The sequence below is a fragment of the Podarcis pityusensis genome (assembly GCF_964106645.2).
Source record: "Podarcis pityusensis genome assembly, chromosome: 3".
NCBI classification, from domain to species: domain Eukaryota; kingdom Metazoa; phylum Chordata; class Lepidosauria; order Squamata; family Lacertidae; genus Podarcis; species Podarcis pityusensis.
Genome location: NC_138026.1, coordinates 57,807,817 through 57,819,874, shown reverse-complemented (window position 1 = coordinate 57,819,874; position 12,058 = coordinate 57,807,817). Strand labels below are relative to the sequence as shown.

Here is a 12,058-nt window from a genome sequence, read left to right as displayed (position 1 = left end):
TTAATGTATTAACGGAAGTAAATCACTGACTAAAATCCTGTGTTGAATAATCACCATTCCACAATGAGATGAGTGTTCAGCTCTCACATTTAAGATGATCTTATCACAGTCAAAATACCAGGCATTTATTGTTCATTTCCATCCAGGATTTCTAACTTAGCATTAGCAACCCCAGCTCTTACTCAGTTCTTCAGCTCCAATTGGGAAGACAATAAATTATCCCAACAATTGGACCATGAGCCAGCATCATTTTTTGAAAAAGGGTTGCCCTCTTTTCTGCCCGTTAGCCTTGTCTTGTCCTACCAAGATGACAGTATTCTACTGTTGTTTTAGTTTTCTACAGCTTTTTGTTAAATATTCTAACTTCACATTTCATTCCAGCATTATAGGCATTTTTATCTTCTGTTAAGTGTTTTCCATAGTGAATGGATGGATGGATATAAAATGTCCTTTGTGGCAAGATGCATTTTTATTTGCTATTTAATGCATGGCCAGCTAGACCATAGTATGTAACTCATGTACAAAATGATTTTGTTAGCCTTCAGTAGAACAAATACACATTGGAGGCTCTCTCTAACTACCAAGATATGTAGGTGGTAGAAAATATCCACATGTTTAACTGACACACTGTTCACTTGTCTGTATTACAACTGGGAAGAAGAAACACAGCTGCTGTATGCATAATCAATGCATAGAGTGTGCATGGCAAAGTCACCCACCCACTCCAGCAAATATTTTACCCACTTACTGTATGGCCAGTGCAGAAGTGATTAGGAGAGGGAAGCACATCCTTTGGTAACACGTCTAACCAACAGAACATTGGCACTATTTTAGAAAGCCTGATTCTTTTGTTTCTGACAGTATTAAACAGAACCACATTCTATTACATGTGCATACCAACTATATATTCAATTCCAATGACTCATTTTTCTTCCATAGGTGATGTTAATACACCAGTCACAGTCAGCAAGAGCAATGGATCAGTTCTATGCAATCAGTTCCTGGCTACATTTCTGCCAAAGCTTAATCCACATAACGTGGAATTTCAGGTGGTTAAAAAGACCATTGGTCTAGATAGACAAGTCTATACATTCCCTAAAGAAACAATTACAATGCTTGAGGATTCTCCTGTACCCAGTGCTATATATGGAGGCACAGGTAGTTCTTGGAATGCCTTTTATCCATATAAGGTGGTTTGCCAGTTGAAACCCTATCTGGAGAAAGTACACCTGGCTGCTTATATCCAGACTAGACTACTGTAAGGCTTTCTTTGCACCAGTTTGTGAAACAAATGTACACATTTGTTGCTGAGCTCAATTTAAAGTACTAGCGCTAACCTTTAAAGTCCTAAACTGTTTGGGACTAGATTTGAAGGGTCACCTACATCCTTAGGAACCTGCCTTGAGTGTTTTATTGTCTATTAAAGGAACTGTCTTCAAAACTCTGAAAGGGATACATGATATCACATGTGAGTTGCATGAACATCCAATTCTATCACATCTGGCACATATCCTCAAGGCATGGGAGTTGTCCTATCACATGAAGTATATGTAGTGTTAGCCATCCCTACTCATTTCTAGATGTTTTCTAAAAAAAATTATTCAGGTAGGTCTTTCAAATCTGTTATTCCTTGCCAATTGCCTCTTACTGATGTGTTTGATGTTTTTGTTGTAATACTGTGCCTTTAGTGTGTATATCACCATGTGATGTTTTAAATGAAAGTGTGGTTTATAAATATCTAATAAAATAAAATAAATAGCTCTTTGCAGCTGCTATCCAAGAGCATTTCCTTGCTGCTTGAATAGCAAAACCCAGTGACATGCAAGCATTTATGGCTGTTTGAAAGAACTGGCTATGATTTAAAAGTTTGAAAACAATGCATAAACATTTGACTATCAACTTCCAACAGAATTGGATGCTGGAATAGTACTTAGGCTGGAATGAGAAAGTAAGTTTATTATTCATGGTAAGATTTCACAATAGTCCACTAGTATATCCTTGCTGCAGCTGCTGTAATGACATTAGGCTCTGACTCAAAGGGATAAGCTGTTGCAAGACTCTGGCAAGTCCTTGTGAAACTTGTATGCGTGATGTTGATGAAGCATCCACCAAGCAAGAGGGCTTTTTTAAAAAATATAACAGGTAGTCCAACCCTGTCGTTAATTAAGAAAAACAATATCCACGTATTTCAGGACTGCGCTACTGAGTTTTCTATGGAAGTTATGGAAGCTTGGAAGTTCCCAGTCAGTAACAATGTCAACCATACCTTAGCTGGCAAAGTGGAAATCATCTAACACTATAGTGGAGTCAGGTGATTGTCAAGTGGGCCCCATCTATCTCTCAAAATACTCCACTGAGAGTGGAGGAACCCAGGAACTGACTTGCTGGCCAGATTCCATTCCCAAGAATTTTCTGGGCCCAAACAATTCTTCCTGAGGCCACCCTGATGTGCTCATTTCCAGTTGGGAAACAAATATTTTTAAATAACCTGGGGAAGGATTTGCAGGATAGAAACAAAGCGGGGAAGGGTTAAAAGTGTTTTTCTCATACAGTCAGATGAGTTTGCATCTGAAATATGCACTAAAAGGATCAGAATTAAATAAATCCAAGTTTTTTATATCTCTCCCGCGTCTTTGTTAACTTTCCGTTTGAATCATGCATTTGTCAAGACTGCCACATATATTTCTTTCCAATTCTATTTGCAGTTATTTAAGGTGCCACACGTTATGTCAGATGGAATCAGATCCTTTTTTTAGGTTGATGAAGCAGTTCAAAGCATGAAAGAAGATCACCTGCTTTAAAGATCACTTGCTTTAAACTAGTACATTCTTTCTTGGTGATATTTTGTCTAAAAAAAATATGACAGCTATATTACAGTGGACAGTAAGTGACACTGGCATGTACTGTTGCTGATTGCAATGTTATGAAATACAATCACCATTAAATTTATGTTGTGCTGTACAGAAGCACATCATGTAGACATCTGTATGCATTCTACCATTTGTAGAAGTAATTGTTTTTGAAATGTATTTTTTCCATGAATTTAAGCATTCTGCTTTGATCCATGCTACAAAGAAATGTTTATTATCTTAAATTTCAATATGCTGGTGTGAACAAATTTTGATGTGACATTGCAACTAAAACATCATATTGCCCCAAACACAAATTGTCACTTTGATATACAATGCTTCTATGTAATGAAACCTAAAATAAGAAGCAGGGGCAACTGGCTAAATACCATGAAGCATACAAAATAAAAATAGAATTTTTCACCAAGATTCCTATGTGTGTATCTTTAAACAGCAAAACAATACAGGAACCCATGTACGATCAAATTATAATCAGCTCATAATCAGTAAAAGATGTTTCAGAAACTGCATTCAATGTTACTTTTTCAACCAGAATGTCATTGACAGCCATGCAACTTCAATAGCTGTGTTTCCACCTGCTAATTTCTGCAACATCAATTAGTCACTGAGATTCATTTTGCCAAATAACTGAGCCCAAATAAGTGTATGTATTGTAAGTCACTTTGCATTTACTGTTCTTAAAAAGCAACTACTAAATGTAAATAATAATAATAATAATAATAATAATAATAATAATAATAATGCAAGAGGTAGTATGCATATAGCAGTTGTAAGGGAACAGTTGCATTTCAAACAAAACTTCGGACAACCCTCTGAAGGGTGTGAATGTGGTACTGAATTTCCATTTATGATAGAAATCTTACCCCATTTCCTAAAGTCATAATGTTCAATTTTTCTCATCCTAAACAGTGGTAGCTACGGATACAGAGTCTGGCCTAGGGAAACAAGTAAGCCTTTATATACATTATGGGGAGAAGGGGAGGAGTTCAACACAGGATGTCATTTCATCCACAGACCCATGGTTATTGTAGCACATAGATCTACCCCTAACCTCATTGTATGCATGGGTCCCACTGTGAACCTCTCTGGTTCATGGCATTGTCCTTTTGCACCTTATGCACACAACAGATTTGAGAAGTCAAATACTACACTGAAGATATCAGAACAGGTGTAAGGAACCTGTTGCCCTAATGATGATGTACTCCAATTCCCATCAGTCCCAGTCAGCACGGCCAATGATCAGGAATGATGACAACTGTAGTCCAGCAGCCTCTGGAGGGCCCCAAGTTTCCTCTCCTTGTATTAGAATATGGAAGTAACCCAAATCATAGTGCCCCTTATGAAAAATGTTCTATTCTTCTTCAGTAGTTAAAATCTTCCAATAGTATACTGTGTATCTTGCAAGTATTTTTAATCCCTATTAAAAATGTGCCACCCACCTCCTTAAAGAATAAAAACAGCGTCCTTTACAACCACATTACTTTGGTGGCTCATAATCATATAATCAACATCCTGATATTTCAGGCAATAGGGAGACTCAGGAATGAAAAAGTTACTGAACTGTTTGCTCAAGTATAAATCATAGATCACTGTATCCAGAAACAAAAATCATAGTACAAGAGTAAGGGTTATATAATTCAGCAGTGTTGGTAAGGCTTCTCTCAGCTGATTGGGGGAGGCAAACAGTTTTCACTGAGTCCATCTTCCTCTGCTACCCTCTGAAGCTTCACTAAATCAGTTCTGCAGCATGCCCCAACCCCCTGGGTCAGATTTAGGGTCTGTGAGGGAGTACAAGGAAGAGGGGGAATCACAAAAAATTGCTTCTCTTCTCATTCCACTGATGGAAGACTTACTGTCAGCTGAGCAACACCATTGCCCACAACCTCATGAGTGGAATTCAACTAAGCTTTTATACAGAGATGGCACAATGAAATGAATGGATGTGACTAAGTTAGGTCCATTAATTGCAAAAGGTCTAACCTAAGAAAAACTTGGACTGAGAGGAGATATGATAGCTATCTTCAAATACCTCAAGGGCTGACACATGAAAGAGGGAACATGCTTGTTTTCTCCTGCTCTGGGGGGTAGGACTTGAACCAATGGCTTCATTACAAGAAAGGAGATTCCGACTAAACATCAGGAAGAACTTTCTGACAGTAAAAGCTGTTCAACAGTGGAACAGTTTCCCTCAGGACTCGGGAGGTTGTGGATTCTCCTTCACTGGATGTTTTTAAGCAGAGGCTGGATGGCCATCTGTCATGGATGCTTTAGCTGAGATTCCTGCATGGCAGGGGGTTGGACTAGATGACCCTTCCAACTCTACAATTCTATGATTCTATGAATACCACCCTAAAACTCAAATTGCCTACATTATTTATTTATTGAATTTGTATACCATGCTTCATCCGAGGATCACAGTTGTAATGCACCCTGGGACCATAGGGCAAAGAGCAGGTAATTAATAATAGTAATAGTAATAATAATAAGCATTAAGGCCAAATATTCCAAAAATAAATAAAATAACTGAATTTGATGGGATTTAATATTCAGGCTATTTGCATAGACTATGTTGATTCCCTAGTCTTTTTGCAGATGGCCCAGATTTGGATACCAAGTTGTTGAAAAAATATAAATGTAAATGACTAACAGTTCTGCCAGTAAAATACTCATATAGATTTAGATGTCACATATCAAGTTTGTGGGTCAAGTACTGACCCCTAAATCATTGTCTAACCCAACTGAATATATGAATTTAAAAATTCAATTTCCAAATCTTCAACAAACAGAATATGAAACTAAAATTCATCTAAAGTCTGGGAAGGATGTATTTAACATAGTGTGAAATTTAAAGCTTGTTTAAGCTTTGTGGGTGTTTTTTTAATCAATTCCTAGAATTGCATCAAGTATTTTCTCCACTCAAATTTCATTCTAATACTCCAGAAGAGGCAGTGTGTAGTCTGGTTTTTTAAGGGCTACTATATATCTTTTGGGCATGTTTTCCTGAACTAAAACCATTCAAACTTGTAAGATCCAGTGCTCTAAAATACTGTTTTCTTCATGCAGACCTGATACTTTTGAAAAGACCTCTAGGAGGAAAAAAAAGCATAGTTCAGTTAACAGAAAAATAAGTAACATATGATGCAACAAGCTAAATATCAAATTAACTCCAGGTTTCTGACCACAAAGTCTCCAAACAATTTTAAAAAGTCAAATTACAGAGTAGCATATTGTCTGAGGTGCAAGATGTGCTGGAATTCTACATTTTAACGGCCATCTGGAAATCCTGTAAACGTCTTAACTATCTCATGACCCCAAATGCCCCGAACATAGTTGACAGGCATATATATCAAAATATCCAAAAGTGCCATTTGGTACTATCACAGTATTTGTTAAATGTAATGCCTCCCCACTGAGGAAAGGACAGAATAACTGTTCCCCATATTGTGCCAAATTCTGAATGTGTGCTTAGATTGGCTTGGAACAAAATGGCAGCTTTGAACAAATGAAATAGTCACAGATGCATCATAGGGGTGTGGAACTTGTATATTGCTCAATACCAAGCCTGTTAAATGCAGTCCTTTTCATAATCCTCCCACAACTTCATCCTACCAAGTAGGCAGGAGGTAATTGTGGGGTCACTCAAAGAGCGACAGGATATAAGGACAGACAGGGAACAGCAGCAAACTGTTACTCAGATTAAAAAAAGGTTTCCTAGAGTGTATTTCATACAATGCCTTCTATTCTATAAGGTGTTCAGATATATCCCTCAGGAATGGCTGACCTTGCAATCCTCTCCTTTGATTAAAGTTTGTCTGGATCACTCAAAATATACAATGCTTCAAGGATGACAGAGATGTAATTGTGAGTAACAAGGAAGGCTGGTAATATTGGTGGAAATGTTATGGTGCCTTATCACATCCTTGTTTCTGTATCACAATCATCTATAGCTGGTGTGATGAATGGAGTGTTGACCTAGGACTGGGGAGATCCAAGATAAAGTCTCCACAAATCTCAGCAAGGGATCTTGAGCCAAACCTCTCAGTGCTAACCTACCTCTCAGAGTTAATCAATTATTCATGTATTTATTGTTCTTTTACCTTACTGCTCCTCCTAAAAGAACGCAGAGAGGCAACCACAATCTTAAAGCACAGTATGAATATACAGTGGTACCTCAGATTAAGTACTTAATTCGTTCCAGAGGTCCGTACTTAACCTGAAACTGTTCTTAACCTGAAGCACCACTTTAGCTAATGGGGCCTCCTGCTGCTGCCGCGCTGCTGGAGCCCGATTTCTGTTCTCATCCTGAAGCAAAGTTTTTAACCTGATGCACTATTTTTGGGTTAGCAGAGTCTGTAACCTGAAGCGTATGTAACCTGAAGCGTATGTAACCTGAAGCGTATGTAACCTGAGGTACCACTGTACAATAATGATTAAAATTACCAACAGAACAATATCAACCTTTAAAACACAATTCAGCAAACAACATTTGATCTCTGTTAAAGTGAATCACTAACTACCAATTGCTGATGATGTGTGGGACAACTGAATATCAGGTGGGAAGGAGCTCATAGCCAGAGGGCTGTCACTGACAAAGTCCTGCCTTGTGCCATTAACACACAGGTTTCCCTCACCTATGGGACCACAAGCAGATCTTAAAGCACCAGATCAGATGGTATTGGAAGAGGCACTCCTTCAGGTTGTATAGAGCCATGTGCACAAATATCAACACCATGAATCACGCAGTTAGTTCTAAGAAGAACAGTTCTAAGAAGGGGCATAATATCCCTTATTGCTGCCCCATATAACAATCGTGCAGTGGCAAATAATTAGAACAAAAATAAGGGGAACCGTTTACTCCACCCTGAAGCCTTTGAAGATGGACTATAAATGCAAAATTTGATTTGAAGTAATTTTTTTTAATGAAATGATTTTAAAATGTTGTGTTATTTTATTGTTGTTAGCCGCCCTGAGCCCGGCTTCGGCTGGGGAGGGTGGGATATAAATAAAATTTTATTATTATTTTATTATTATTATTATTATTATTATTAAAAAATAAAAATAATACATAATTTATTTATGCCAGTAAGTGAATTTCTTTCCTTGCTCTTGACTACCTCTCTTTTCATAACCACCCAGATAAATTACACGCAAAGTAGACTTATCTATTACAGTATAGGCATTAAAAACATATGGCATAGTGGTGAGGAGTCACTACTAGAATAACCAATTGCCACCAGAAGCAAACATTGTGATTTTTTTCAATAAAAACATGGCATACATAACAGGCATTGCTATAGTTCTAATCCCTACCCAGCATTCTAGATTCAAGACTGTAGAAGATAGTGGCAGACTATACAGACTGAGCTATACAGTCTGCCTGTTTGTTTCAGTGGGATGTGAACGACATCGGGTTTCTCTAATGCTCTTCTTGGACAAATCATAGCAACATTAACATCCTCATCTGCTTGCTTCCATGGGATCGTGGCAATATTCCAACTCTCAAATGCATCAGCAGTGTCCAGGTTCTACTTAAAAGTCTGGCTGTTCATACTAATGGTCAAGGTTACTCAGAGACCTCAATGCTCCAGAGTTACTTCTGTAGTGCCATCTCTCCCTCCCCTTTTCTTGTTCACATTTTTTATGAAAACCATTACTCTACATAGTTCTCAACCCCAACTGAAATGAAGTTGATGCACATACAATTACACCTGTTCATATTGAAATGCAGAATTTCCCCTTCTTCCCTTCTCTTCTCTAGCACTGGTTATCTCTCAATGCTTACATTTACACTCAAAAGTCCTCAACACAAGGACCTGTATTATCTCAGGCTTGGGTTTGCTCTTTGAAGTATTGTGTATGATGATAGTGGTCCCCTACAAATAACAACAGAAGGTGAGAAAAATGGTAAAATATGTATTTCTATAGCTGCAAATTAGCTCCTCGTCTGAACACTAAATGGCAACAGCAATGAATATGTGCCCCAATGTATTTTAAATGTGCTATTTTAAAATGTGACTGACTGCTCTCTGTTTTCCAGTGAGTCTATTTCCAAATGTAGTCAACCTGTCTGAGTTCTCCCCATAGTTTATTATAACTCTATTTAGAATCTGAGAAGACACAAGCAGCCCTATCCTTTGCACAGATCAAAAAAGTTTCTACTTTAGGTGCTCATTCTATATTGTTTAAAACCTATCGTTCTTGTTGTTTTATAATGTTTTTAAAACATTGTTAAAACATTATGGTATGTTTATAAATTACCTTGAGATGCATGTAAAATGCAATTGATAAATTACTAAACAATAATAATGAAAGGTAAGTTCCACTGATTTCAATGGTGCTTATTCCTAATCATTTGACAGGCCCTCATTAATCTTCCAAAGAGTTAAAATTAGCATTAAGGAGCCAGCTATTTGAGGTTTCCTAAAGGGCACATACAACCTACAAGTTTAAGGATGATATCCAACTAAGTGGATATCAATGGACTAAAGTTACTTAAGTCCAACCCCCCCCCCCCACTTAGTTGGCTTAGTTGGCTATTGACCATAGCATCTGGTCCTCTAATGCAAAATGTGGGATGGGCAGAAAATCCTCAGATGAGTCTGAATGTTTTAATTACTTTCAGAATTCTACATTAAAGTCATGAACAGGCTTTGTTATTTTTAGTCAGATCCCTCCACCCCCAACACAGCCATTTTCTAACCTTACCACAAACTTTTATCTTCAAAGAGAAAAGTACTCTTTGAAAAGCACTCTTTCTCTTTAGCTAAAGCTAAAGCCTATATACAATTACTTCAATATTGTAAGACTTTATTCATGCTGTATGTCTTTTGGAGCCATTTTTACGCTAATTAATATGACTCCCATGTTATCCTCTTAAGTGATTTTTCTTTTTCCAATTGATCATATTGCAGAGTAAGAAAAAAGAAGTATACAATGCAACATTCACCTACCCCAAACCCTAGGTGCTTACACCATATTTGAGGAATTATTCCCCATCACCACAATCGTAAGTCATAACAACCTCACTATTTCATGGAACTACCCATCGCATACAGTAGCCTGAAGTATTTGGGAAGATGCAGTTTGCAAGTAAAACCTGGCAATGGTCTAGCAATAAGCAGAAAAGAGACTGTTCCCTAGAGACACAGGTTCAGTTCTCCAGTTCATAAGAATCACTTTCTAATAATAATTATAATAAGAATAAAATGCCAGCACTGGGGACTCTCAGTTGGAAGGCTTATATTCAGAACCTCAAAGCCGCCTGAAAAAAGTGATGTCAATTGTGACTATTGGAGGGACGTGGCCTTGAATGTGTGTCCCGTCAAGTCGTCAACACGTGGTGCCAAGAACCCCCTCGGTCTGAAAAATCAGATTTGCAACAGGCGCGTTTTGAAGAAATCAAATGCTCTCCAAGGGACCGAAAAAGCAGGGCGGTGGGGGGGGGGGGGGAGCAGCGTAAAGGGAGCCTGACTCCACTTTGCCCTTCTGCAGCGTGGAAGCCCAGCAGCTGCCTGCATAACAGCTTGACCAGAAGAGGGGAAACTTGGAGCCGGGCTGCCTTGCACAGCTCTCCCAAGTGCCTCTTCAGCCCATCTGTGGGAGATGCTGCAGTGAAACACCAACCATTTGCTGCTTCTCTTCATTTACTGACGTGGAGGGAAGACTCAGAAGAAGCAGGCGAGAGATGAGGAGAAAGAAGAAGCGGGCTGGGGAGGGAGAGCAACCGAAGTGTGTCTGTGTGTGTTTACCAGAAGCCCCTCACAGCCCTAGGGAACTAGTTCCATGCCGGCAAACTTTACTGTACCTCGTTGCTGAGGCGCTGCCTGTTGCTGGTGCTGCTGCTGCTGGTGCTGCGGCGGCTGAAGAACTTGAGCGCCGCACCGGCTCAGTAAGGCGGCCAGGACCAAGAGAGGAGGCAGAGCGGGTCGCGTCATTGCTCCTCCTCAGCGGCAGACGCCGCGCGCTCTCGCTCTCTCCCGGCTAGCGAAATGAGTTTCAAGTGAAGAGACGCTGCCTGAGAGGGAGAGAGGCGTCGAAGCCGCGGCCACAAGGGAGGGCGCCGCGGAAGGATACGCCCCTGTCCCGCTCCGCGCGCTCCCTCAGCCTGGCCCGCTCTCCTCAGTCAGGCACCGGCCAAGGGCCTGAGGAGGTCACGGGACAATGAACAATCGGGGAAGCCTTCCAAGGACGGAGGAGGCTTCGAGGGAATGAAGAGGGCAGCGAGCGACGCGCGCGCCCGGGGTGGAGGTTGCGGAACAGCGACAAGGTCTTGGCCAGAAAGCGTGAAGAGCAACAACAACGGACTGGAAAACAACAGGAAGGGGAACTTTAAACAGTATAAATACTACTACTACTACTACTAATACTGTTATGGGGTACTCTCATTTTCCTGCTCATATTGAAATACTGCCCCTCAATGAGGCCAAACTTAGATTCACAAAATGTTTAGGGGTATGCGTCCCCCTGCGTACCCCCAGAAAAAAGCACTGATGATGATAAAGATAATAATAATAATAGGACGTCACCTCAGCAGAAGAAGTTTCATGGAACAACCTAGAACTCGCTTCACCATCAGCAACTCCAGGCACTGAACTGGACCAATGAATGAGACGTGGATTTGAAGTGGTATACAGTGGTACCTCGGGTTAAGAACTTAATTCGTTCCGGAGGTCCGTTCTTAACCTGAAACTGTTCTTAACCTGAGGTACCACTTTAGCTAATGGGGCCTCCTGCTGCCACCGCGCCACCGCTGCGCAATTTCTGTTCTCATCCTGAAGCAAAGTTCTTAACCCGAAGTACTATTTCTGGGTTAGCGGAGTCTGTAACCTAAAGCGTCTGTAACTTGAAGCGTCTGTAACCCGAGGTACCACTGTACACTGTCTCCATGTAGCAGGCCTGGCATTTTAAACATGTGTGCACATGTGTCTTGGAGGTTTTTCCGAACTAAAATACTGGGAAAATTGTGGTGACAGTGAAAGGGATGGGGATGGAACAATGGAAGATTCTGGGTTCAAATCAATTTGGTATGGTTTAGCCTGCGGAGTATATATTACAGACTCTTGAACGGGGAGTGAAGGAGCCTGCAGAGGTTCCCTGAGAATAGAGAATAGCATGTGCAGAACGGTAGCTCTCCTCTTCCCCTTGAGAGAAGTCACTGACCATGAACTGATGAGGGAACCAACACATTG

At 40.0% G+C, this 12,058-nt stretch overlaps 1 protein-coding gene across 7 annotated transcripts in view; it reads right to left on the bottom strand.

The window, feature by feature from the left end:
- LAMA2 (laminin subunit alpha 2) overlaps positions 1-10,861 on the bottom strand; it is a 380,508-nt gene extending 369,647 nt beyond the window's left edge. For all 7 annotated transcript variants that reach the window (XM_080999463.1, XM_080999466.1, XM_080999467.1 and 4 more), the window contains exon 1: positions 10,675-10,861. In XM_080999463.1, the coding sequence (XP_080855589.1) occupies positions 10,675-10,804 (130 nt within the window). In that variant the 5' untranslated portion in view covers positions 10,805-10,861. The remainder of the gene's footprint in view (positions 1-10,674) is intronic.
- Positions 10,862-12,058: the final 1,197 nt, after the last annotated feature.